The sequence below is a fragment of the Lissotriton vulgaris genome, chromosome 1_1 (genome assembly GCF_964263255.1).
Source record: "Lissotriton vulgaris chromosome 1_1, aLisVul1.2, whole genome shotgun sequence".
NCBI lineage: Eukaryota > Metazoa > Chordata > Amphibia > Caudata > Salamandridae > Lissotriton > Lissotriton vulgaris.
This window is the reverse complement of record NC_141685.1, coordinates 1067082995-1067110785: the sequence shown is the minus strand read 5'-3', so window position 1 is coordinate 1067110785 and position 27791 is coordinate 1067082995. Positions and strand designations below refer to the sequence as shown.

At 49.2% G+C, this 27791-nt stretch overlaps 1 protein-coding gene across 2 annotated transcripts in view; it reads right to left on the bottom strand.

Moving 5' to 3' along the window:
- LOC147748563 (ras-related C3 botulinum toxin substrate 2-like) overlaps positions 1-27791 on the bottom strand; it is a 242582-nt gene that overhangs the window by 121495 nt on the left and 93296 nt on the right. For both annotated transcript variants that reach the window (XM_086963116.1, XM_086963111.1), the window contains exons 4-5: positions 18925-18987; positions 12385-12544 (exon numbers count right to left, since the gene is read on the bottom strand). In XM_086963116.1, the coding sequence (XP_086819242.1) occupies positions 12385-12544; positions 18925-18987 (223 nt within the window). The remainder of the gene's footprint in view (positions 1-12384; positions 12545-18924; positions 18988-27791) is intronic.

Below are 27791 nucleotides of genomic sequence, written 5' to 3'. Positions count from 1 at the left end.
GGGGCTAGGTCACCACGCAACAGCCACCGGGGTCCTCTGCTTCAGGGAGAGATCAGTCTCGGGAGACTCGATCCCCAATTCCGCACTGATAACCAGCCGAGGCGACCTCCTCCAGCAGGCCTCGTCAAGCCACGGGCTGGCGTAGCGAGGTGGCACCGACTCCGCTACCGCTCTGCACCTCCGCTCCGCTCCGCTCCGTACAGCCGCTGCTGGACAGCTCCCGGCTGCGCGCGGAGCCGTCGCCGAATCCCACTCCAACAGCACATGCACCACAGCGGGCTTCACACCTCAGAGGCCGATCGCCCCGTCGCGTTCCGAGGGTCGGGAGACTCGCGGCCGCCAGCTCTCACTCGGGTCGTACAGCGGGGTCCGATCTGGGCTACACCGGCCAAAATCTCGTCCCCGACGGCGCCAACCAGGCTCAGCAGGCTCTCCACACCTCCACCGCAAGCACCAGGCTCGGTGGCCGCGTGATCCGGGGGGGAATCAGCGGTTCCGAGCGGTGCAGGAATTCAGGGGTCCGGGAGCCCTCGGCAAGTGCGACCGCTCAGCCCGCCATCTTGGCCACGCCCCTGGGTAGGTAATTTAAAACAAAAAATGCCCAAAAATATTTTTAAAAGCAGATGTGGAGAAGCAATGGGTTATGGAAGCAACGAGGGGTGGGGGTGACAAAAGCAACATGGGCAGGGGAACAGAGAAGGGTGGGAGACATTGAAGCAACACAGGGAGGGTGAGGGGGCATGGGGAAGCACACGGGTGAGCACGGTAGGGAGAGGATGGGCAGCAGCCAACTGGGACAGGCCGAAGTATGTAAGGGAGACGGATCATAAACACATGCACTCTCTGTGAGAGCTTACACAAAAAGAAAAAGTAGTTCCCTAACATCGAAGACCAACACCAGGAAAGCACACACACAGTAAAGAGGCATTGCCCCATGGACGGAACAAACACAAGGTTAAGAAGCTGGGACACGTATGAGAAGCAGGTAAATGAGATTGACCAGGAAAGCCAGCCAATGGTACGCAATTTGCGGGCTCAGAGACCCTCTGTGTTCATGGTAAGCCACAATATGTCCTGCAGCAGACAACGCATGCACTGTCTAATAGGCTAAATCTAATGAAACTCCTGCTTGATACAAGGGTCTTGAGCGAGACAGAGCTGCTTTCAACAGACATTGGACCTGCTAGAGACCTGTTGAAAAAGACTGAAGCTTGCCCTAAACTATAGATGAACGTTTAATCAGAGGCAGAAAGAGAAAATATTTTATACATATGTATTTAAGTCTCACGATCTCACAGTGAACTTTCAGCTCTCTGTATATTGATACTCATATTATTAACACTAATACAGTCTCTTTTTAAATAGCTTCTTAATCCCCCAGCATTGTAGCACAGTAGGATTAGATGGCACAGCTATCCAAGGCAGTGATGTTCAGTGATCTGCCTTCAGGATCGGACTGGAATAGAAAATAGGCTTGGACACCAAAACAAGTGTCCCCCAATTAGCGAATCATATAGTTGAAAATATGGCCCACATTCTGCAAATCGGGGGCGGGGTAATTTTAAACTTGTAAAGGCACACTTCATAGATGATCTGGAAGGTATGGATAATGGGGCCAACATGAGCATAACACAGGCTCACGACCAGCAAAAAAGGACAGCCCACAAACTGACCTATAAGACCAGTACTTCTGGAACCTCCATGTTTTGCTATAGGCCAGTCTGACCCTGTCTACCGCTTAAGGATATAGGATACCATGATGGGATTTTTGAACTGACTGGGATTTGTGCCACAGGATTTATGTGAATATGTGGCTGCACCGTATTCCCCATTATTATGGATTTGACACAGTTGCCACACAATCCATCTTTTGCTGCATAATTGACAGATTCTCACAACAATATTTTAGCTAGCTCAATCACATCAAAACGTAATTAAAGAGTTGTTTCTTGCCACTTAAGTTAGTCAACCCTACGGTAAAATATGATTCTTCACTACTGCTTAATTCTAGTCGCCCTGCTGACAGAACTGTGAACAAGATCAATCCGCTTGGTGACCTATCACACTATTTGGAACGTGTGACCTGTGGGTCTGTCTCTCTCTCATTCTCTCCTGCTCTCACTCACTCCTTCCCTCCTTGAAGAAAGCGTAACCGTGCGCTGAGCTGCAATACGGGGATAGAAATCTATTATCACCGCATGTGCATTAACTACATGCTTTAAGTGACTGTGAGTGAAACCTGTGATCTGCAGGTAAAACAAAGATTTCTATAACAGGCACTCTAACTCAGTGGTGTATTCAAAAAATAGTACATGGAGGCTTTCTACTCTATTAACATCTGGAAGCAAGCTATCATGTAAACTCGTGTACTAAGAACTAGACTTGCATCAAAAGGAACATGTTCCCCCCCCCCCCCCCCCCAAAGTAGGGAGGTATACATTTAAGTCCGGGAAAAAAACATCAGCATCATCAGTAATGCCCATCTGAGGCACTGACAAAATACACTGAAAAGCTGATATTGTTTAAAGTGGTCCAGCGTGGGCAGGAGGTACTAGTGCCTTCTAAAGCGATTGGTATTGGCTGCATTGTTCAATTGTATTGTACTGCAGAATTTATATAGCACTGTTCCACCTCCCACGACACTCCAAAGAGCTTCCTGTGAGTAAGAGTAAATAGCTACTTTGTTATACCTGGTTGGGTGAATGTTTGTATGCGGAGCCTATGAATAGTGTATTTGGTGTCTGCCATAAGATTTGAAATTCCTCTGATCTTCTAGGGGTTTTTATTCCTTCATTATAACTTTGCCTAGCAGCTTGCAAAAGAAGGGCTGTAGCAACCTTATTGGTCCTCTTTTACAGTAATAAGTGAGGTAAAAAGCATTGGTAAATGCAATCTTTTTCACCGGTATGATTATTAATAATGTTTTGTTGTTGTAAGTTTTAGCTTGGTAAGCAGGTGTAAAAATGATATGGTTAAATAATATTTGAACAGGTTTACCTGAATGCCAGGCTCTATGTTACGAGGTGGGAGAAAGGGATAAATAATTAGAAAATCAATGAAAGGAAGCACGAGAGAGGGAGGGACTGAGGAAGGAAGGAAGAAGATAAGTAAGAATTTAAGAAAAAAGCAAGCAAGTAAAACACCAAAGAGAAAATAAATAAGTGAAACCTGGGTAGTCAAAAAGAAAGAAAATGCAAATGTGGAGTTTAAAATGAATCAAATAAAGGTTTTGGATGCTCTGGTCAGAGCACCTACTCTGTGGGCAGGATAGCTGCACCCAAGAAGAGTTACTCGCTAGTGCAGCTACAAACACAGTGCAGCAAAATTGGGCCTTGAGAGGAGGTTGAAAAAAAGGGAAAAGCTGGGGTGGTTGAGAAGGGGGCAACAAGGAACGTGTGATGTAAGGCCAGACATTGAATGGTAAAGCAGCATATGAGGGAGAGAGGAAGTGGATTGAGGGGGAGCAACAGGAAGCGTGAGGAGGGAAACAGCATGTCAAGGAGTTTATGACATGTTACAAGCCAACAAAAACAGATCCCTTAAAAGGAGTAGTGGAAGGTTATAAGGCAGCCCTTCAAAGGATGGTAAAGGAGATATGAGCCAGGAGAAGGATAAAAGCAAGAACAGGAAGGAAAGCCATAGAGGAAGCACGGAAAGACGGGCGACTGAAAAGCATATCAAGGGAAATAATGAACAGGCTCTAAGCCCACTGTTACCTTCTGCTCAAGTCCATACAAGGTGTTTAGCAACCAGGCAGTGGGGACTCGTCCAACTGTGCAGAAGAATACATACATGCAAGATATCTATTAAAGTGGCATCTGGTGGCACAATGGGTTTGGTTAATTTGAGCTACTTGGTGTTCACTTCATTTTTCTTTAAAAAATGGTTTGTATATAACAATCACGGTTATATTTGGTGGGGCTTTGAAATTCCGAGGATACATCTGTCGCCAGTACAAGTCCCCCTAAGTAGCCTAGGTGTGGCCAGTCATGGAAAAAGTGCTCTCCCACATATAGCAAAGTCAGACCTTATGTATGAGGCCCAACAAGACCAGAATGCATCTGAGTTGCTTTTGTGAGCAGGCTGAACTGTCCTGAACTGTCCTTTTTGAGTGTGCACGATTGACTTGCATATGGTTAGTCCCTGCCTGTACAATTTTTTTCATGCAACGATGGCTATGCGCTGGTTCCAAAGACAATGCACTGGTTATGAGATGCAATGGATTCTAAGCCAATGTGCCGGGTTTCTCCACGCAGTCAAGAGGATGTCTCGATCATCTCTCTGCAGTGGCAACGATGTAGTTGTTCTGATGCAATGGTTCTATTGACAGTTCACTGGTTCCAAGTGCAATGCACTTATCCCTTTCCCCCCAGCAGGTGCAATGCATTGATTCTAGTGTTGCATCATAGGATGCGTCAGTTCCACTGGAGCAAGCACATTAGGCCCACTTCCAATGGTCCAGGAGCAGGGACTTCAGATCAGGAGGCTAGTCAGATTGCCCTTGTAGTCACCAAGGGTTCAAGGAATGGAGGTTCAGTTATCACCCAGTCAGAGACAGCAGCAGGGCAATACAGCAAGGCAGCAGTCTTCCAGAGCAGCAGTCCAGCAGAGTGGCAGTTCTTTAGCACAGCAGTTCTTCTTCCTGGCAGAGTGGTTTCGGGTCCAAAAGTGTACTTAAGTGGCAGTGTCATAGGTCAAATACTTACCCAGTTGTGCCTTTAAAGTGGGGAGACTTCAAAGAAGGGTATTTGAAGTGCACAATGGTCCTCCCTTCCTGCCCTAGCTCCAGACTCACTACGTGGCGGTATGCAGCTCTTTGTGTGTGGATGGGACACAGCCTCTCAGATGTTAGTGTCAGGCTGTGTCGAGCTCTTCCCTCCTATCTTCCAGAATGGCCCATCGAGTCACACCTAAGGTCCTTCTGTGTGTGGCTGTCTAGGGGAAAAACACAAAGCCCACGCGTCACCTACCTCAGACTGAACAGAGACATACAGTAGGCACCAAATGGCTTAAGTAAGAAAATGTCGACACACACTCCCTGGGATATCCATGGGAGGAAACTAGACGCTATGGGGTCTCAAAGGTGAGCTGGCCTCCAACCTACTATATATAAAAGCTTTTTATAGTGGCCGCAAAGAGAAAAACGTGACTGGACATGGCCATGTTACACCATGACGTATGGGCCACGTACACTGATTAGGTGTATACAGACCAAAACACAATATCCAAACATCAGTAATCTAGTACATTGTGGCATTTCTTTATACAGTCTGAGATAAGTTAGATATGATTTGACAATGCCATTCAGCATTTAAAAACCACAACACCCATGAACCTATGGGATAAATGCGACAGCCAGGAACGCTACGTCATCACATGCATCCAAGGCAGGCATCCTTCTAGACACCATAAAATACACAGGTGCATCCAACATGTATGCAGCTGTATTAACATCGAGTACTTCTTGGCATTTCTTTATACAGCCTGAGAGAAGTTAAATATAATCTGACAGTGCCGTTCGGCATCTAGAAACCACAACTATGATGAAGCAATGGGATAAACGCGGCGGCTGGGGCCGACACGTCATCATGCGCATCCCAGTCAGGCATCACTGTAGACACCGGAAAACACGCGTGTGCATCGAACGCGAATGCAATGGCACGAACAATTAGCTACAGGTGCAGTATATTTCCCGCGAAATGAGATGTGTTTAAAAACGCGTCCTCCCTTCCATTCTTTCATCGCGAGGAACATACCTTGAGGCAGTAAGAGAAGGAATGAGTGCAGGGAGCTTCTCCCTGGATATATCTGAATGCAAGTAAGTGTGCGACAGTCTAACTTTAACTTCCTTTAAAACTTACCTCCCTAGCATGTGACTACAGGGGTCCCTGAGCCCTTCTTCCATGTGGCATTGAAGACCCTACGTTGGAGTAAGGTTGAAAGCTGGTCTCACAATTTAGTAGAGAAAAGCTTTTTATGATTTCCTCACTTGTGAAGTGTCACAATATCACACTAGCATGCGATGTGCATGCTTACATATCATATAGGAGTTACTTGAGTCCCCCTTTTCTCAATAATGGCAACTAAATAAATCATTTATGTATTTAGAGGTATCTATGAACCTTTTTAGATTAGAGGTAGACACAGGTCACCCTACCAACGAGGCAATTCTTATCACTCATCAGGAGCCTGTTTGTTCGTCTTGAAGAATGCTGCCGACTCGTTAGAGCCACAATGCAGAAACATGTTGGCGATGGTAATATTGGTGATGGGGTAATAGTTCCCCTTATCCCCACATTTTCATCTTTTAATGCCAAGTGGTTTGTCCAAAGAATAAATAAGATTTCAGATGTCACATTCGTTTTTAATTCACTGTTTATACCAGGGGCGGTGGGTGACATTTGAAAGTGGTGGGCCGCAAAGTGATTTGCATACAGCTCCGTAGCGAGCGAGTGCAGCGAGCGAGCCCAAACCCCAAAAAGAAGAAAAATCGTGCAGTTTCAAGCATATTTGAGAAAGCAGGAAGGTTAATAAAGCAATTGTGAAAGTGCAGTTATTACATTAATAGATGGCATAACATAGGTAGCTGCTTATTCAGTATAACCACAGAATGACCATGCAAGGTTCTACAGCATATTCTAAAGCAGAACAAAACAAAACGCCCACTCTGCGACGTTTCCCACTTTCACTGAGCTATGATGGACTCTCTGCTCTCCTACACTCTATGGCACCCATGCCCTGTGCACCGTCTACCACTGCGTCACCACTGAGCCCTGGCTGTTCCTGACACAGGGTGGCTCTCTCGCTGGACACAAGATGTCCTGGTGTGACACAACTGTGCTCCTCTCTCAAACTCCAGCAGAACTGCTGGTTCAAACCACTAGGGCGTGAGGCACCTCCTAACCTCATGCACAGCACCAAACTCACGCCTCTCAGGCCCCCCCCCCATGCACCACGAACGGAGTAGCTGCTTCCGCGAGAACTTGAGGGTGAGGAAAGCACTATACAATCCCCGCCTTCACATCCAGAAACAACTGCAAGAAGGACACGCATTGACAAAGCCAGTCGGTCTCACAATTGCTTTGCTGTTTTTTCTTTTTATTTACTACTTAAGTTGGATTAGTAAATAAAAAAAGTGTAGCACAAAAGCATTTTTTAAGCAGTAATAACACAGAGGACTCACATGAGGGGAAGCAACAGCAAGGGTGCAGTTGGAGAATGAAGCATAACAGGTGTGAAGCCGCATGGAGCCTAGGGCGGGGCAGAAGCAACATGGAGACAGTTGTATGGGCAAGAAAGTGGAGTGGGGAGGATTTACATGTGGGCGAATGAAATACTAAGGGGGCAGGTGAAAATCACACGAGCGAGAGATCACACCCCAATGGACGCACCGCGCCTGTGCCTTTCATGAAGTACCGGTACACGCTGGCAGAGAGGTGCCTGACACACCGGAGAGCACACGGTGGGGTGTGTGCGCATGCGCGTGTGAGTGTTGAACAGAGACACAGGTTCTGTTGGATACTGGATAAAGATAATGGGTAAATTAAAAGAGACCCTGGACTTACTGAGACTGGAGTGGCTTGGACTACAGCCTCCATGTTAGAAGAAGAAGTTAGTCAGCAGGCTGCTTGACCTGGCCCTGGTGGTGGCCAAGACATGTACAGTGTAGACCTGACGACCCCATGAGAGTGCAGGGAACATGTGATGGAATAGAACAATGCAATAGGAAATAATGTCATCTTTCATAAATGGTGATAAACCACCATGAGCTAGCGCTAGAGATGAAGCTGAGCGTTTATAGTTCCACTCGAACACTCCCACCTCCCGCCAAATAAAATGGAGCTCCATTGATACATCAACAAGATCTCCTTATCCAGAATGGACACTGCCTGCTTCCCCTGCTCTAGTTGGCCCTTCCAAAGAGCTTCTGTGTGGCTACCTGTAGAGCCGACAAAAGCCCTCAATAGCTGCATGCCTGTACACTTGTGTTCAACCACTCTCCTGCTTGTGGTTGTAAGGTCGTAACGCAAGTCAATCTATTTCTACTGTCTAAAGAATGTGTAATACGTGGAGACTTGTTGAGTTGATTGTAGTTATTGTAGCCTATGAAACTACTTGTTGGATTGCAATGCATTTAGTCAATCAGCACAACTATATAGATCTCATTGTTTACGTGAAACTCAATAGAATAAATTGGCAAAAAATCACGCCACTATGATACAACAGGCAACTTGATCCTCACCGACTGAAACAGCACATTTCCCACACTCACCATAACCACAATAACAGCAGAACACAGTAGGCAACACGCCTGGATCATGGCAGTACCAAACCCTTTGATTTGACCAAACGATCAGTACTAACTTCCTAGGCACATCCTTGACACCTAACAACACCCAAAACATCAGCAGCACACATTAAACCACCCACCAGCACCATCACACACTACACACCGCCAAAGCCATCTAGGTAGCAAAGTCATGCTGCCACAACAGCACATACCACCACAACCAGCTGTCAAAGGACGCCTGCTGACCTTGATGAAAAGCATAAACAGCAAAGTCCCCTGACACAAACAATCAGCTATGAAACATGATTGTTTATTCATACTAAAAAGGAATCACCTCTAACCACATAATTGAACAGATCCATCATTAGTACTGCTCCCACTAATACAGTGCAGGATTGGACATTGGCATGGAAAGTTTTACAGGACGTGAGTGCCTCGGGGTGACCTCCACAGTTTTTGTAGCAGACCACGGTCCGAATCGGTTTTGTGGAAATGTGTGCAGTAGAGCAAGTGAGAGTGTACCTGTGTGAGGTGAATGTATCAGGTTAAAGGTGTTGTCGGTTTCTGTTTGTAAGACTGGAGGATCGGACCACATTGCTTATGCACCGGATAAAATGACACCTGGGGGCAATAGCTCTGGTCAGCATAAAACCGGAGAGCTGTCGTAAACAACAACCGCAGACAGATGAGAGTATCCGAGGTTTGCTATAGAAATTCATTTAACATATAACCCTCCACCGTCGTCTAACATAACACATACTGCATAATATGTAAGATGAATAGCTCAAAATAACTTGATATAACAAAGCGCTGAACACCACCAAAATAAATATGAAGTAACATTCTTTATAAAAATGTCATGCAGCATTGACTAAAACACACAAAATAAATACAAATTAAATACAACAGATTTAGCGGGGTTTTCTCAAAATAAAATATACAATGTGAACTGATTTGCAAAAAAAGATGATTTGCCTGTGCCTTGTGTAGAATTTCTATGTTAATCTTTTGTTTCAATAACCACGTCCCATTTGTCTGTCTTTGCCTGCTCTCTCGATATTTCACTCGGTCTACTACACATTTCTGAAGCGATCTAGTATCTGCAGAGCAGGGCTCAGTTCCACGCTGCTCGGATCACTTTTGCGAGGATTTTTTCAGCTTTACGCTACAAGGTGATTAGAACCTGGAGAAGGTCTTTACTTTTTTGCACCGGGTGTAATTGATTTTGTTACCCGGGTCCCTGGACTATTATTCACTATCGGTTTTAACGGGAAGGGCACCTACCTGTGTGTCCTGGACTCCACGCAGAACGCCCGACTCAAGAATGGAGTTTCCTCTAAGCCCGTGCAGGGGTCATAGGTTGTTGGTGATGACACGGTGTCCTCAGGGTGCCAGATGCGGAAATGGGGTGTCCACGAGTCGCCAACGGAGAATCTTGTCCTGAGACAATGACGGGAGGTGGTGGACACCTACAGGCTGCCGGAATCTGTATTGGGATCCCGGGTCCCAAGCAGCGCGCTGCACGGTTGTGAGGGGGCGTCCCGGGGTCGGCACAGAGTGCTGCGTGAGTGAAGGGGTCGGCGGCAGCGCGCCGGAGCCAGGTACGAGCCTCCTGGGGGGTGCTGAGTCAGTCACAAGGAGTCCTGGGTCACCGGGAGTGGACTGGAATGGACTGAGGGGGTCCTGAGCTGCCCACAGGAAAGAGTGAGGGGCACCGTGTGACCCGAACAGTCCGCTGCAGGCTGTGACAATCAATCCCAGGTCGAAAAGTGCTCCTTCTGCTTCTGGGCTCCCCTCAGGGCGCAGCGATCAGTGGTGGGGGCGAGGAGGTCCCATGCTGTGCACAAAGGCGGCAGGTATGGTCGGGGGGCTCTCAAAGGCTGCACGTGCTGAAGTTAGTCGGAGAGGGATAATGTAAATGTACCCTACCAAAGGCCCGAGTGACAGCTGAGAACTTCGGTCCTGGTAAGGTGCAGTTCTCACGGGTGGGCTCTGGCCCCCCTCCACCCACCCACAGGGCGCACAGGCTTGTTCTAGAGTCTCCCGCCCCCTGCAGCCTTGTTAATCAGTTTCGGGGGTCTCCCGGCTGCACTCTCACAGTCAGTGCTGGGAAACGGGTGGGCCAACTTACCTGTTTCTGGACTCGGGGCACACGAAAGAAATGCCGACCGCGACAGAAGCAGAGCTCTTCCTTCACAGGATGTCCCACCCCTACCACGCGCGGCATCCAATGATGGATGCTGCCGGTGGACCAGCCAATCCTGGCGCTGCATGCAGCGCCAGGATTGGCTAGGGGGGCAGATTTGCTGCTCGCCCTGTCGCCCTTTGGAAACCCGGGCTGTGGCAGCAAACAAGCACCCCTGGGTTCCGCTGGCTAACTTAGAGTGCGCATGCTTGAGAAAGTTGCCAACTTTCCCAAGCATGTGCACTGTAAGTTCCCCAGCGGGACTGTCACTGTGCACTATGGTCTGCTGCAGCCTGAGTGTGGACTGTCACTCAAGCTGCAGCAGGCCACCCCCCCTGCGGGTCCATGGTGGCTGGTGGGGCTACGCCCCTACGCCCCAATGGACGTACCGCGGCTGGTTTATACTTGCCCATTCGAATTTAGAAGTGCCTCCTTCAGGTTTAGGCCCGCTCCCCATCAAACCTTGCTTTTGGAAAGTAAGGGTTGTCCTTCGATGAAGCATGACAACTGGTGGTGTGTGAGGACAACCCTTTACATTTTTGTGTGTGTCTAGCACTCCTATTAAGCAGTGCTGCGAGGGACACTGTACCGTAACTGAATAAAATTCTCAAGCGGCTTAATTTGTGTGCATAGAGTAATAAAATGTCAACTTTCCAAAAGTGGTACAAAAGGGGGTGGTGATGGAGGGAGCATCTGAACCAATCAAACAATCACACCCAGTCAACAGATCTGGGTTTAATCAATCACCGTCTTTAGCCCACTCTGCCACCCCAGTTCGGACATGGCCATATGCAAATCAGTCTGGCCCTGTGCCTCATGGGAAAAGTGGCATTTTCAGAATAGCAATTTAAAATGTGACTTTACCATAAGTTGTGATTTTAAAATGGGATTCCAGAGACAACAGATGTGGAGGTCTTATCTCTTCCCAATTGGGAATTACACTAATATTGTGTAATAAGGTAATCTCAGTGTTGTCCAAAGGGAGAGATTGGCCTTGCAGCAGTGAAAAACAAATGTAAGAGTTTTTCAATACCCGGACAAGTAAAACTTAATTCAATAGAGACTTTATTTCGGTTTTGTTTCAAACCATAAAAGTACACATATAAAATACATTGAACATTTCATATTTAAAATCACAATTACAAAAGGACATATACGTATTTCATTAGTGAGTAAGTAGGCGAAATCAGCAATAAAGAGCAATTAATACTGGGTTTACAACATGATATAAGGTCTTTCAATAAATAAGATCATCATCCTTCAGAGGTGTAGAATCACTGGTCCAGGCAATTTCTCAATTTGACAGTTAATTAAAAAACATTCTATGACATGAAGAACACTGTCACTGTGCAAAAGCTGTAGATACATAAGTGCTGGTCTTATTTGATTAAAATGTAGTTTCTTTAAAAGAGCAACAAGGTAACGTCTGCGTGGGTATTCATAAAACCTACATAAAAATATAAAATGGAGCATATCCTGTGGAGACTTCCCGTCGCAGCATGGAGCCTACATGGAGAAACGGTAAAGTGCGCATGATTGATTTGGTTGGCCCTAGAAGGCCGTCCAAACAGTCAGCGCCCTCAGCAGTGGGAAATCCATTCCTCCCCTGCCATAGAGCAGACCTGCCCACCCCCAAACAACCCTTCTGCTTTCTCGCAGTGCAAGAAACAGAAACATAAAATGGTAGTTTTACCATTTTATGCTTCTGCTTCTCACACTGCGAGAAAGCAGTGGGGAGACCCTCCTCTGCCCTAATGGAGGAGCCACCCCTGCCTTTAACCTTGCACAGCACACTGCTGTCTTTTGGCTAATTTCATGTTGTAAAAATATTGCAAACATACATAGAAATGTGAGTAAATTGGGTTTTCTAAGGTGTGTTTGTGTCACACAGAGCCTGCATACCACTCACCTATATCTTTGGCCAGTGCCAGACCCTGTGGATAGGTGATAGGGGACAGCTTCTTCTCCTTCAGCCGGTCAATGGTATCCTTATCATCACGCAGGTCCAGTTTGGTGCCCACCAAGATAACAGGGGTGCTGGGGCAATGATGGCGTACCTCTATGTACCACTGGGAAGGGGGATAAAGAGAGAACTTGTGAGGAGCTCAAGGAAGCAATAGGACATGGAGCTAGAGAGATGGTACAAGAAGACCCAGTAGCAACTGGGAGAAGGAGAAAGTGAGGCAGTGTAAAGGATATGGAGAACCACTGGGAGTGGGAAAGGATTTTGGGAATATAACAACGAAATTGGGAGAAGAGAATGGAAGAGTAGGACAACACCAGAAATCACCGACAAGGACAGAGGTTAGAGGGGCACTGGATCCCTCTGTGGGAGTGGAAGCAAAAGAGTGTTAGGGTTTGTGATAGGCGTGCAGTCAACCCACTGGAAGATAGGGAGCTTTACATCCTCAAATTGAAGGGTAGATGTGTGTCCTACACCTGGACGACAAGCGCCCCTAGCCCAAAAATAGCCCCACTGATGAGATACCTGGGGACACGGGACAGACATGACTTATTCACTTACAGCAACTAGACGGGGTGGGGTTCGCTGGCGGTGGAGCTAGGGCTGACATGACAGTTACTACTAAGGTTCTTTCTCCACAAGCGTTCTCATTGTTGTTTGTTTGAGACCTTCAACTGTTTATTTCTGTCATTATGTATTATTCCTTGTTGCAAACAGTAAATGCTCATTTGATGTAAGAAGCAGCCGGTTGCAGTACCACTTCTTAAGATTCACATATACATCTCCTGTCAGGCTTGTCCTCCATTAACAGTACAGGTACTCGGAGTGGCAATGTCTTTTTTCAGTTTACATTAAATATTGCTAACAATGTAATTCATCATCATGCTATTGTAAGGTAATAACATGCAATTTTTAACTGACATCTTTGTTGTAAACTGTGTTCTTGGAATCCCTTTTTTGGAACTGTATCCATAAAAGAAAAAAGCAATAAACAGATTCAAACAAATAAAATGGAGGCGAGCTGCCCATTCCTTCACCTCTCTTCTTGGCCCCCACTTCAGGATGATGATTGCTTCCCCAGTTTCGGGGCAGTTGCTTAGGTGCAGATGGAGCTCTGTTTGGACGTGGTTCTGCAGCTCGCACCAGGTCTCCCGGAAGCTGAACTAGTCTCCCTCCTTTTGTGGCTTTATCCCTGTGCCCTTGTGCGGGGGAGGGGCAGCAATCAAATGACCCCTTCTCCTGACCTTGCTGCACTGTCCAGTCCCTCAGTCTGTTTCAGAGCTCCCCACTGATTCCCCTAAAGACTGTGTCACATGATCACCAACCACCCACAGCACACAAACTCTAAAACTGCTGTACTGGTTCTCCTCATTCAGCTCTCTTCAGTCAAAGCCTGGTGTGTAATTTTAAAGTATGGCCCCTCAATCTGTAACGCCAAGACCATATACTCAGAACCCCAATTAGGAAACAACCATGTAACTCTTGTGTCTAGGATGTCCAGGCTTCAAATCCAAAACTTTAACCCCAAATCCACAAACAGGCCTTCTCTGCATATGTTCTCAAGCTAGGGCATACATTGCTAGAGCTGTCAGAAACTTTAGTGGGCCCTGCCCTGGAAACTTACCATTATATGGCGCTGCTGCGTTGCGAATGACGTTCAATGTCTAATCACGAATAAGTCATATTATAATATACAAATACATTCATCAGTGTCAGCGTGGGGCCCAGGGGTGTAGCTTTAGAGGAGTGTTTGAGGTGTGTTGTGGTGAAACATGCCACAAATATATTCTTGGCTTGGTAGTTTAATCTGGGGGCCCGAGTGAGATCTGCTATGTCGATGTTGGTTTTTAGGTCTCGGCCTGATCCATCGCATGCGCTGTCCAGCCGAGACATTTAGTAGGCTGCTTGGAAAAGTGCTTCTTTCCTGGCGACCAGCTTACCATTGCGCGACGTGCACAGCACCTTTTTCGTCGCGCCCGCGTGCGCACAACTCGCGTTTTTTTAATTATTTCTTTTCGGCCCGGCTGTGCGGCCAATGCTTGTTCGATAATGCATGTTCCCTTTTCTACTTTGTGGTGCCCTATCTCTTTCCAAGTACATTGTAATTAGTGCTCCTGGTTGAAGGAATTTCATTTTTAACATTTACTTATAAGTATGCATAAATATAAGTTTTTGGAACTCATTTGTATTTTTGGTCAGTGAAAAAGTTAAGATGCAACTCCTTAATTTTGATATTCAAGTGATGCATTTAGGTTCATACATTGAGGTCAGTTCAACTTTATTGCACTGAGTAGCCATTTACAATAAAACAAAATCACCTGAAACATTGGCTTGTACTCCTCACGTCCATATCTGCAGCTGCTCGAGCTCCTCTGCGAAATGAGACTCTGGGCTGTCTCTGCAGTCATTGGCCTCGCAGGACAGACTACGGAAAGAGACCAACCTCATTCATACATTTTTTTTATTGGGGAGAGCAGTTGGTCTAACGGTTAGGGTGCTCGACCTCAGACCTCGGGAACTGGGTTCTAGTATTGATAATGACTCTAAAAAATAAAAAGCGAGTAGCCTTTTCCTCCAGCACCTACGTATGTCCTGTCCCATAACCTGATCTGCAGTGGGCAGATGCTACGCGAGGACAGGTGCGCTGGCATGTCCGCGTCATGCGAACTCTGTCTTGATCTGGAAGCCGTCTCCAGCACACTCAAAAGGGCAGATTGTAGGCTCCCGCCACAGGGGGGACCTTTGCTAATGCCGGTATGTTCACCCCGTCCATGCTATCTCATTTACTGAAGGGAATACCCTGCAGCACGTTGTGGTATTAATTTGTGGGCTTGTGGTTAAAGCCTAATCTCGGTAGCTCCACTCTCGCCCTACAGCCCTCTCCTCACTGACCCTTCCAGTTCCAGCCTCTCCACCCACTCTGCAATGAGCACATTCCGGGAGAGGCTGATCTTATATTTCCTTCTGAAGCCATGGTTCGCCTCAGTGATCCCAAACAATCTTGCGTCATCGGCTGGCAGAAGGCTGAAGGTGTTTGTGCACATGATGACTTTCACCTTTTTCATTTTAAACAGTGTTAACTTTTCGTGCACATAAGATAGACATGGAGTAATTCCCAGAACGGCCATTGCAGGAGATGCAGCTGCTGTTTCAGAACAGACCATGACGGTCCTGGCATTATTAGAAAATTCATCCAGACGCAGTCAAAGAGAAGGCTGCCATCTTTTTATTGGACTTGCATATCTTGTGTGGCTCACATCTGCATATTGCGTCTTTTAAAAATACTGCTTCAGTGACGTAAGTGTTATAAAAAAGGAGGGGGTTTCTATAAGAGCATGTTTTCTTAACTTCACTAAGATAAAAAAAAGTGAATGTTGACCTGACTCTGTTTATGGAATTGTTCTCAATGGTGAACCACACCTGAATATAATTGAGGTCACTTCTGCTCAGGCCCCCTGCCCAATCTGCATACAGTAATGTGCTGGCCAGGCAAGAGACCTGGAATGTCCCCTCCACCCTTTTGGTAAAAATGAGGTAACAGAGACCCATCTGCCTCCAGAAAGGCCGCTTAGGACCCATTGGGCCGGTGGCAGCATCACCATGCAGGCCCCAAAAGCGGCCACAGCTGGAACTCTGATACCGGCCCAGTGCTCGCCTTACAAATCTGACCCTGCATCAAGGTAGATGTCCAACATGGACACCCCATTTTACTAATTGCATGAACGATCATTTAGACAAAATACTATATAGTGGCAGAAGATGTTGGAAAACAAGTTGTGAGGGAGCCTATATATTCTACAACTGTTTCCTGTACCTTGGTACTGGTGGTGTTCTTTGTGAGGGTGGTCTTGGGGTCGGTGTGGATCTGGAAGTGCAGGTGTTCGGCGGTTGTCAGGGTGTCGTCAGTGTTGATCGTGATGCGGATGGTGTTCCTGTGGATGATGGCGATGCCTCCTCCCGTCTGGTTGGTGCGGTCTCTCCGGGTGATCCTGTAGCCCTCCGGGATGGCGATGGTGATGTCGGGCGCTGAGGAGGCGTTCATCCATGTTTCCCTGAGGAAGGCAACGTCTGGAGATGTGGTTTCGAGGAGGTTCCAGAGTTCGACGGCGTGTCTGTGGACGGAGCGAGTGTTGAGCAGGATGCACTTCAGGTGGTTGCTGCTGGTGTTCGGCTTGGCGGGTGCTGGTGTAGTGCAGGTCCGGATGCAGGTGAACTTGCAGGAGTGGCAGCTGAAGGGTCCGTGGGTGCGTCTCGGGGTGGCTCGGTAGCATCCCGGGATTCGGCCGGTGTTGAGTGCGTTGAGGGTGGCGGCGTCGTACGTCCGGCGGGTGGACTGGGGTCTGCGGGGGCCAGGGGTCCTGGTGCAGGGTGCGGTCCAGGCGCGGACGGGTGCAGATGGGCTTACCTTTGGCGCACCTTCGGCGCTCAATCGGTGCTCCCGCTGCGCGCATCCGCTGCGCGGTCGCTCTGGGGGCGTCATAAGAGAGGAGCCGGGAGGGCGGGTCAGCTGGGTGGCGGGAGCGGGGCGGCCAATGGGCAGGGGGGGGGCGGAGTCGGCGGGGGTCAGTGGCGGGAAGGGGCTCTCAGGGCGGCTCTGCGGCGGCTGGGTCGGCGGAGGAGACCCACGGAAGGGGGAGGGTAGCAGAGGGGGGAAGGGGTGTACAGGGCAGCAGGAAGGAGACAGGAGAACGTAGTAACAGCAGAGGGGAAAGAAAAAAACGAAGTAGGCAGCAGCGGGGCAGCAGGAGGGGGGAGAATGCAAAAGGCAGCTGGGCTGGGCGGAGCTAGGCTCGGCAGGCAGCAGGCAGCAACAACGCCTCGGATCAAGGCTCAGGCGGCGGCCGGCAGGAGCAGCGGAGTGGGGGCGACCTCGCCTTGGAGAAGGCTCAGCCACACAAATGCCAATAGAAGTACCCCTTTTAGAATTCACAGATATTGGCTGTAGTAAGCTGCAAGCTATATCCGGCTCAGCTGTTCAGGCATAATACAGCAATGGAAAGCAATCAAACACCCAAAAGAGAATGGGACAAATGTTTATAAATAGTCTAACAACTGGATATCCCTCAGGGTAGCAATCCAAACCATTATTTTTTGCCTAATGTGTCTCTATAGACAGAGAGCCTGATTTAGGATTCAGCAGACGGAGTAAAGGCAGACATTTTGGTAGAGGACTTTACTCCTTTACTCTGCCTTTCAGTTTTAGAGATGTCCACCAGCCCGGAGGAGATCTCTGTACTTTGACAGGAACCGTCAAAGGAAGAGTTTAATAGACAGCTGCATCAAACATGAGAGCAGGCTGTCAAACTTTTCCAAAGTTTTTTTATTATTCAAAAACAAACTCCCAAGGCGGAAGTTTTTTTTTAGAAATAAAAAAAGGAATAGTCCCCATGCCAGTTTTCTCCCAGGGTGTGGAGATAATTTTTCTTATTTTTTTCACTACCCCTTACTGTTAGGATATACCTGATGGTGACGGACAATAAGAAAAACAAGCTATCTGACCCCCTTCTCTAAACAGGGCGGATGTTCAGATGCTTATTTTCGATGGCATTTACTCTTTCGGGCCACTGAAGAAAATGTTATACTGACAGAGTACATTTTATTTCATTGGCATAAAACGTGTTGCCTTCCCGACTCACAATCGGGCGGGTGGACCTTGAGTTTGGTGGACAGGGTATTCAGTCACCTCTGCAACATAGTACCTGTTTGCCAAACTCTGACTCAGCCCCCAAGCCCGTCTTAATGCAAATCAGTACTGACAGTGCTTCTCATGGGAACAGCCACTCTAAAGCATATTTGCCTCCACATTCTCCCTGTGGCCCACTGCTATTTTCGTTGGAAAATGTGAGATTCACATCCCTCGAATCTCACTAAATTGTGCCCCTGGCGGCGCCCTGGGGTAAGCAATCACCAGCTCCCCCCACCTTGAGATGGCCCTGTAACGTTCCCACCACCGGAGAATTACCCCTCCTTAAAGTGTTTGAAGAAAGAAATCAGGACTTTCAGTCTTATCACTTTCCTATCACCCATGAAACACTCTCCTTCTTTCCACCTCGCCCCTCACATCCCTCACCCTCTACTGCCATGAGAACTTTTCAGCAGATTTCAGACAAAGTGACAGTGGACTCGAGGGAGCATTGTCTCCACCGCCATTATGTGAAGGACAACATTGGAAAAATCTAGCTTCAGATTTTGTAAGTAAACTTGGAGGACGAAGACACTTCAGTGGTGAGGCCAAGATTCAGCCACGAAGAGGCCAGAAGTCACATCATGTAGATTAGGGAATGGGTAAATAGTGCTCACTCTGGAGAAAAATCTTTCCAATTTTCTTTCATGAAAATTACTGTGAGAGCTTCAACCACTTACATTCTGAGGACTTCCACAAAGTGTATTCTGATGTGGGCTAGATCACACCTTGCTCACCCATGTAAATATGCACACCCACCCCCAGACCATGAATGTATTGAAAAATCTGTCCCAATGGCTTACCTTGGCGCGCACATTTTCGTAGGAAGCCGGGCTGACCAGGGAGAAACAGATCAGAAACACATCCTGCAAGAAGGGTCAGAAAAGAAGAAAAAAACATTAAATGTCAGCATTAAAGTTGTTATTGCAAGAGTATGACCCTTCCTGTTATAACCCCTAAGGTGACCCTACAGTGTCAGTGAGCTGTGCACTGCTCCACAGATTGAAGTGCAGGGGTGGGGCTCGAGTCGGGGTAGCACGCGGGTGGACGGCGTCCCCCCCACTTATTTTACCGGCTGGACTTCACTCTTTGGCCTCTCTGGGGAGAGATCGGAGCTCATTCCGATCGCTGCTCATGCTCTGCCTTCTCAGATGCAATCGCATCTAAGGGGTGAGCGAGGGGAGGCAATGAGCCCGATGGTGCAAGCCGCCTGTCGTGACGTCACTTCCAGTGACAACGTCCTCCCACTTCTTTTTTTAGGACTTGTGCCCTGTGCAGGGGCCATGGTCAAGGGACGTGGGAGTTTTGAAGTAAATGTGTGCTTTGAAGAGGAAGCCACAGCTCCTAGAAGGATTCAGGACTCCGACCCTAGTGTAAAGTGGTGGCTGGTCCTTTGAGTAAGGCCTCGCACTTCGCAGCGCTGCGCTACATGACGTGACACGCACACTAGTGTGTCTTCTTGTGTCGGCGAAGGCCACAATCGACCTTCCGCCCCTTTATTTATCTCCTATGGATGCACCTGGCCTGGGGAGTGATACACTGGGTGCGCCTTGGACAGTGCTTGAAATGGAAAAATAGAAGTGCAGGTACTCTGTACCAGAGTACCTGCTTGTTTCTGAGAAGTGCCGGTACTCTCCATTTAAAAGTATAGCATTTCTCTGGAGAAGTGCCGGTACTCTCCGTCTCAAAAAAAAAAAGTCCCGGTACTCCGTACCGGACAGTACCGGCCCATTTGAAGCACTGGCCTTGGAATAGAGACTGAGAGGCTCTCTACTTCCCTCCTATTCTTAAGAAAGTTACCAAACAAACAACCTCGTGGGAACTGCTTCTGACATACGAAGTCTCGCAATCTTTGGCTGGGGGCAGGGTTCGGTCAAAGATCATACTTCTGGCTGCGGAAGATGCTTCTGGTCCCCTGTCACAGGGCTTTAAGTGGGATGAAAAAACTGGGGGGTCTCCCAAAGGGGCGTGGCTAATGTAATTCAGAACTACTCACACGGTGCGGGAATAACTTGTGCGCACAGCGAGTATATTCAGTGTACAGCAGGATTTATCAGGCCGAGCTGTCGACGGAGAAGGACTTATGGAGCGATTAGCCAGAAATGAGGCAATGCGGAAGTGAATACAATTGGCCAAGAAGACTGAATTGACTTTCCTCAGTGACCGATCTGTCTGATCAAAAATAGGAGGTGGATACATATATAGTTTTCAATCTTTTGAGATTGTTCACTAAGGAAGGCTTATGAATATGCATGGGGGCACATAGAGTGTAGCAAGATATTAGGTGAAAAGGAAGTGAATTATTGTATCAAAGAAGACTGAATTGAGTAGGCTAAAATGACGGATCGGTTTAATCAAGAATAGGAGCCCTAATGATGTCCCATGAGGGATGAAACGAGTAGGCTGTGGGGTAGACATTTGTTCATTGGTGTGAATATCTGCTTGTTGAATTATGTGAAGATGAACAAAGTACAAATCGTCATACAACAATAAAACTACGGAAACAATATACAAGGAAGCTTGAGTGGAATTTTGATTTGTTTATGGACTATAATATGATATCATTAATAACATTGTTACTTGGACGCTCCCTCTATTGCTGTGGCCAATGTAATTCAGGGCATGGCTTAAAAATACATAAAGAACTTTTGGATTGGATTGGATTGGACATAAGGTAAAAATCTGTGCTTAGCATAGTGTGCCGCCTGTCTTGTATTTTGCTATTTCTGTCCTTGCATCCAGATATATGATACAACAAGTAACATCATACCTACAACTAGTCAGGACTATTGGCTTTGTCAATGGTTGTTAGTTTCATAAGATAAATAAGCAGCAACTATGGCTTGTATATAATATTGAAAAAGCTTCCACTTAAAGCCCTGGTGACACCATGACAATGTTGTTGCTTCTGAGTTTCAAAAAGAGAAGGGAAATCCAGAGAGAAAATGACTCTCTTTTAAAGGATTTCACTTCCCCTACAAAGCTCACCTAGCATGACGTCATGCCGTACCTTCTCCACTGGTGAGAAGGGAGCAGTGTGAGCAGCGCACATCCATGTGCCTGCTGTCACTGCAGTCCGGAAAAAAACATGGACTGCAGTGACAGCAGGCACAAAACAGAGCCCGATAGAGACCCGATTCGAGGCCCTCTTTAAAAAACTGCTGGTACTCAGACCCGGTGAGACCCGACCCACTTAAAGCCCTGCCCTGTCATGCCAGACCACCCACTGGCGTGTGTTCAGCCATGGTTCCTGTTGAACATAGATTGTTTTCTGGGGGGTCTCTCCTGTCCGGTAATGCACCATGTCCATCCCCTACCCTCAAGGCAGAGGTTGGCAAAACCTTATTGTATGTTTTGGTTGACTCCCCCTCTTATCCCTCAATGTTCTCTGGGGTATGTGCCACCTCTTTGAACTGCAAGATGTTTATTGTGATGGTGCAGTAGCCTCTCTGAGCAGTTACTATTGTGCCACCAATCTGGGGCACAGTCCAGATATCGGGTTCATAAGGGGTCCTGAATTTCCAGCCTGGGTATCTGTCTTTGATTACCACTGTTGCCCTTACTTGCAGTGAGGGGTTTTGCGCCATCCGGCGGATGCTCACTTTTCTATTTGTGATCACTCGCATGGCTTTAGTAGCCTATATATCAATGTCTGTTGGCCACCACTCAGGATCGACCGGAATGCTGTCTCGAGGAGGTTTCCAGAATAAAAGGTGAGCTGGAGCACAGTTGGTTGTGTTGTGTGGGGTCTGTTTGTAGGCATTTAAAAATTGGTGTCAACATGCCTCTGCTTCTTCACCTTGGTTCACCATAATCCGAAGGGCCCGGTTCAGAGTTCTCATGAACCTCTCCACCTCCCCGTTACCTTGAGGCCACTGGGGCGGGGTGATTTTTCTGTGTCTGATGGTGAGAGATGCTTCTGCCCCGTCACCTCTCCTGCCCCATCACCACTCCTGCCCGTCACTTCTCCTTCCCTGTAGCCTCTCCTGCCCTGTTTCCTCTCCTGCCCTGTTCCTTCTCCTGTCCTGTCCAGTCACTTCTCCTGTCCCGTCACTTCTCCTGCCCAGTTACTTCTGCCCCGTTCACTGCTCCTGCCCCATTCACTGCTCCTGCCCCGTTCACTGCTCCTGTCCGTTCACTGCTCCTGTCCATTCACTGCTCCTGCCCGGCTACTGCTCCTGCTCAGTTACTGCTTCTGCTCATACCTAATCACCTCTCCTGCCCATCACGTGACCTGCCCGTCACTTCTCCTGCCCAGTCACTTCTCCTGCCCAGTCACTTCTCCTGCTTGGTCACCTCTCCTGCCCCATCACCTCTCCATACCTGTCGCCTCTCCTTCCCAGTCACTTCTCCTGCCCTGTCACTGCTCCTGCCCCATTCACTGCTCCTGCCCCATTCACTGCTCCTGCCCGATTCACTGCTCCTGCCCTGTTCACTGCTCCTGCCCCGATCACTGCTCCCACATGTTTACCGCTCCTGCTCTTGCCTAATCACAGCTCCTGCCATGTCATTTCTGCTTTTGTCACTTCTCCTGCCCCGTCACTTCTCCTGCCCCGTCACTTCTCCTGCGGGTCACTTTTCCTGCCCGGTCACTTCTCCTACCCTGTCACCACTCCTGCCCGGTCACCGCTCCTGCCCCATCACCACTCCTGCCCATCACTTCTCCTGCCAGTCACTTCTCCTTCCCTGTCGCCTCTCCTTCCCTGTTGCCTCTCCTGCCCTGTCGCCTCTCCAGCCTTGTCTCCGCTCCTTACCAGTCGCCTCTCCTGCCCTGTCCCTTCTCCTGCCCTGTCCCTTCTCCTGCCCTGTTCCTTCTCCTGTCCAGTCACTTCGCCTGTCCCCTCACTTCTCCTGCCCCATCACTTCTGCCAGATTCACTGCTCCTATCCCATTCACTGCTCCTGTCTCGTTCACTGCTCCTGTCGTTCACCGCTCCTGCCCAGTTACTGCTCCTGCTCATACGTAATCACCTCTCCTGCCCATCACGTGACCTGCCCGTCACTTCTCCTGCCCGGTCACTGCTCCTGCCCAGTCACCTCTCCTGCCCCATCACCTCACCATCCCTGTCGCCTCTCCTTCCCAATCACTTCTCCTGCCCCATCACTTCTCCTGTCCCGTCACTGCTCCTGCCCCGTTCACTGCTCCTCCCCGTTCACCGCTGCCGCCTGGTTACCGCTCCTGCCCATGTCTAATCACAACTCCTGCCCGTCACTTCTCCTGCTGGGGCATTTCGCCTAGCCCGTCACATCTCCTGCCCCGTTAACGCTCCTGCCCCATCACTTCTCCTGCACCGTCACCTCTCCTGCCCGGTCACCACTCCTGTCCATCACTTCTCCTGCTGGGTCACTTCTCCTGCCCAGTCACTGCTCCTACCCTGTCACCACTCCTGCCCAGTCACCTCTCCTGCCCTGTCACCACTCCTGCCCCATCACTACTCTTGCCCGTCACTTTTCCTACCCGGCACTTCTCCTTCCCTGTTGCCTCTCCTTCCCTGTTGCCTCTCCTTCCCTACCTCCTATCCTGCCCTGTCACCTCTCCTGCCCCATCACCTCTCCATCCCCGTCGCCTCTCCTGCCCCGTCACTTCCCCTGCTCCGTCACTGCTCCTGCCCCGTTCACTGCTCCTGCCCCATTCACTGCTCCTACCCCGTTCACTGCTCCTGCCCCGTTCACCGCTCCCGCCCGGTTACCGCGCCTGATCATGCCTAATCACTGCTCTTGCCAGTCACTTCTCCTGCTTCATCACTTCTCCTACCCTGTCACCTCTCCTGCCCCATCAACTCTCCTGCCTCATCACTTCTCCTGCCCCGTCATTTCTCCTGCCCCATCACTATTCCTGTCCGGTCACCACTCCTGCCCACTTCTCCTGCCCATCACTTCTCCTGCCCGGTCACTTCTCCTACCCGGTCACCATTCCTGCCCGGTCACCTCTCCTGCCCCATCACCTCTCCTTTCCTGTTGCCTCTCCTGGCCTGTCAGTGCCCCTGCCCTGTCACTGCTCCTGCCCCATTCACTGCTCCTGCCCCATTCACCGCTCCTGCCCTGTTCACTGTTCCTACCCCATTCACTGCTTCTGCATGGTTACTGCTCCTGCTCATACCTAATCACAGCTCCTGCCCAGTCACTTCTGCTTTGTCACTTCTCCTGCCCGGTCACCACCACTGCCCGTCACTTCTCCTGCCGGATCACTTCTCCTGCCCTGTCACTTCTCCTACCCTGTCACCACTCCTGCCCGGTCACCTCTCCTGCCCGGTCACCGCTCCTGCCCCATAACCACTCCTGCCCATCCCTTCTTCTGCCAGTCACTTCTCCTTCCCTGTCGCCTCTCCTTCCCTTTTGCCTCTCCTGCCCTGTCGCCTCTCCTGCCTTGTCGCCGCTCCTTACCAGTCGCCGCTCCTGCCCTGTTTCTTCTCCTGCCCTGTCCCTTCTCCTGCCCTGTTCCTTCTCCTGTCCAGTTACTTCTCCTGTCCCCTCACTTCTCCTGCCCCGTCACTTCTGCCCCATTCACTGCTCCTGTCCCATTCACTGCTCCTACCCCGTTCACTGCTCCTGTCGTTCACCGCTCCTGCCCAGTTACCGCTCCTGCTCATACCTAATCACCTCTCCTGCCCGTCACGTGACCTGCCCGTCACTTAATGTTAATGTTAATGTTAGCCACACTTTTAGAGCGCACGGCTACCCCGAAGGGTGTCCCGGCGCTTTAGCAAAGAGGCCCCTAGAAACAGAAAAACCAAAAGGTACGCATACAGCAGAAAACGCAGGTGACTAAGTGAAGAGCAGAGTCTTCAGCTCCTTCCTGAAGGTCAAGAGATTATTTGCTTTCCGGAGGGGGAGAGGGAGTGCGTTCCACAGGCAAGCTGTTACGTGTTGGAAGGAGCGACCTCCCATCCGCACACGTTTGGCCGCAGGTACCTCCATTTTGGCCAGGTCCGCCGACCGCAGAGACCTCTGTGGCACATAGAAAGCAGTGCGCTTCCTCAGGTAGAGAGGGCCAGTCGCATGGAGAGCTTTAAATGCCAATGTGAGGAGTTTAAATTTAATTCTCTCCGCGATTGGTAGCCAGTGAAGCCTGGCTAGAAGCGCTGAGGCTCTTGCTCTCCTCGGCAGGCCATAGATGGCTCTGGCCGCCGAATTCTGAATGACCTGCAACCTAGATAGCAAATATTTAGGTAGGCCGGCAAAGAGCGCATTTGCATAGTCCAGGCGTGATCCCACCAACGCCTGAACTATATTCCTGCGATACTGCAAGGAAAGCAAGGGTAAAAATTTTCTAAGCATCTTGAGGATGCTGAAGCATTTCCCTGCAAGTCCCAGGATGTGGGGACGAAAAGACAGATCATCGTCAAACACCACTCCGAGATTTTTCACCTGAGCTGATGGAGTCTCAGGGGGGAACATGTCCTGGGGCCACCACGACTTCCAGTCCGGGTCTGGTGCACAGCCAAAGAAGAGCAGCTCAGACTTGTCTGAGTTGCATTTCAGGCTGTGCTGCTGAAACCACGCAAAGACTGCGCTCAGACAGTCCTTAATTCTACCGCCGTTGAAGACCTCTCCCTTCCTGCAGGTGAACAAAAGCTGGGTGTCATCAGCATATGAGATGACCCGGGCCCCGAACGCCTCCGCTACCTCCGCTAGAGGGGCCATGTAAATGTTGAAAATGGTGGGGCTCAAGATAGATCCTTGAGGCACCCCCACCTCCAGCGCAGGCATTTCGGCTGAGAACGGCGGAGCCCAGATCACCTGTCGGCGGTCGGCAAGAAAGGATTGAAACCAGTCCAGCACCGTCCCTCGCAGGCCAATCTCCCTGAGTCTTGAGAGAAGGCCTGCGTGTGGGACGGTGTCGAACGCCGCCGAAAGGTCCAACATGACCAACATCGCCCGTCCCCCATGATCGAGTGTCTCCCTGATGGTGTCCGTGACTTCTACCAGAGCGGTCTCCGTGCTATAGTTTGCACGAAAGCCGGACTGGGAGTCATGCAGCAGATTGTTGTTTTCAATAAAGGTGGACAGAGTGAGCTGCACATGTTTTTCCAACACCTTCGCCAGAGCAGGGAGGAGGGAGATCGGACGATAGTTAGCCCATTGCAGGGGGTCTAATAGAGGCTTCTTAATCAGCGGCAGGATGAGTGCATGTTTCCACTGTCGTGGGACCACCCCCGAGCTCAATGAAAGATTCAACAGGGGGTTCAGCAAGCTGTTCAACGCTGAGGCCACCCTGCCCAGGCATTTCGCCGGACAGGCGTCCAGAGGCGAGCCAGATTTCAGCCGGGATAGCAACTCCAGCGAAGTTTCGCAGGACAGCTGAGGAAAAACAGCCAATGTGGGCCCAGAGTCATCCCGACCGGGGTCTAAAAGAGCGTCGGCCATACGGGAGTCCACAGATGGAAAAGTGGCCTGAATCTTTAGGACTTTAGTCACAAAAAAGTCGGCCAACTGTTTAATCCATTCCTCTGTATGCGAATGAACAGGGGTGGCTACAGCTGGGCTCACAAACTCCTTAACAATTCTAAAGAGTTCGCGGCTGATATTATCAGCTTTGTCGATTCTGTGTTCAAGATAGGTCTTTTTTGCTGAGGCAATCTGTTTATAGTACGCCTTAATCGCGTCTCTATATTTCTTTTTCTCCACCGGCTCATAATTGCGCCGCCAGCTCCTTTCCAGCTTTTTACATTCTTGCCGCATTATGCGTAGGGTGGAGGAAAACCAAGGGGCAGAGTTAAGATCGGGGGCTGTTTTAGCAGCCCTCAAAGGGGCCAGCTCCTCAAATCTTGCCTGCATCCAATTCTGGACCAAGTTTAGATCGGCTTCTAAAACCCCGGTCAATTGACACGGGTATTGGCCAAGAGCATCAGAGAGCATTTCAGGTGTTACAAGATGGAAAGCTCTGGACTGCCGGGACCCTGCCTTAAGAGTCCTTTGGCTAGATTTAGAATCCAGAATAAGAGCAAAGTTTAGTAAATAATGATCTGACCAAAGGACCGGAAGTGGAGGGGACGCCTCAATAGGCATAGAGGAAAATATAACATCCAACGTGTGGCCTTTCACATGAGTGGGGCTGTGGATAAAAGGGGCTAGCCCTAGCATCGCCGTGATATCGCGAAGCTTGTCAGCATCCGCGTCAGTAAGGCAATCCATATGAAGGTTTAGGTCGCCTAGTAACATGCAATGCGCAGAGCGCATGCATGGTACTGAAAGGGCCGACTGCAGATCCTCAAAAAAGGACCCAATAGGACCAGGAGGTCTGTAGAGGAGAATGCCAGTACAGGTTTGAGACGCTGATAGGTGGAGCGTAAAACCTAAGGCTTCACAGCCGGCAATGTTGTCCACCGCAAAGGAGGAACAGACAAAAGCCTTGTCCACTATCAGAGCTACCCCGCCACCTCTACCCTCCGTTCTATCCCTCCTTAAGATGGTATAATTCGGCGGAACGGCACAGGCAATGTCGGGTTCCGAACCCACTCCCAACCAAGTCTCAGTTAAAAATAAGCAAGAGATCTTGGACTGCGAGAGGTAATCCCAAATGTCTAAGGTGTGACGAGGAAGGGACCTGGTATTAAGCAATGCGCAGTGGCAATGTTGGGGAGGGGTAGGATGAACACAGGTAGATGTTCCTGTGGAGTGCCAGTTGCACACAAGGCAGCCTTTGCCTAAGCGTCTGCCGCCAGGAAAAA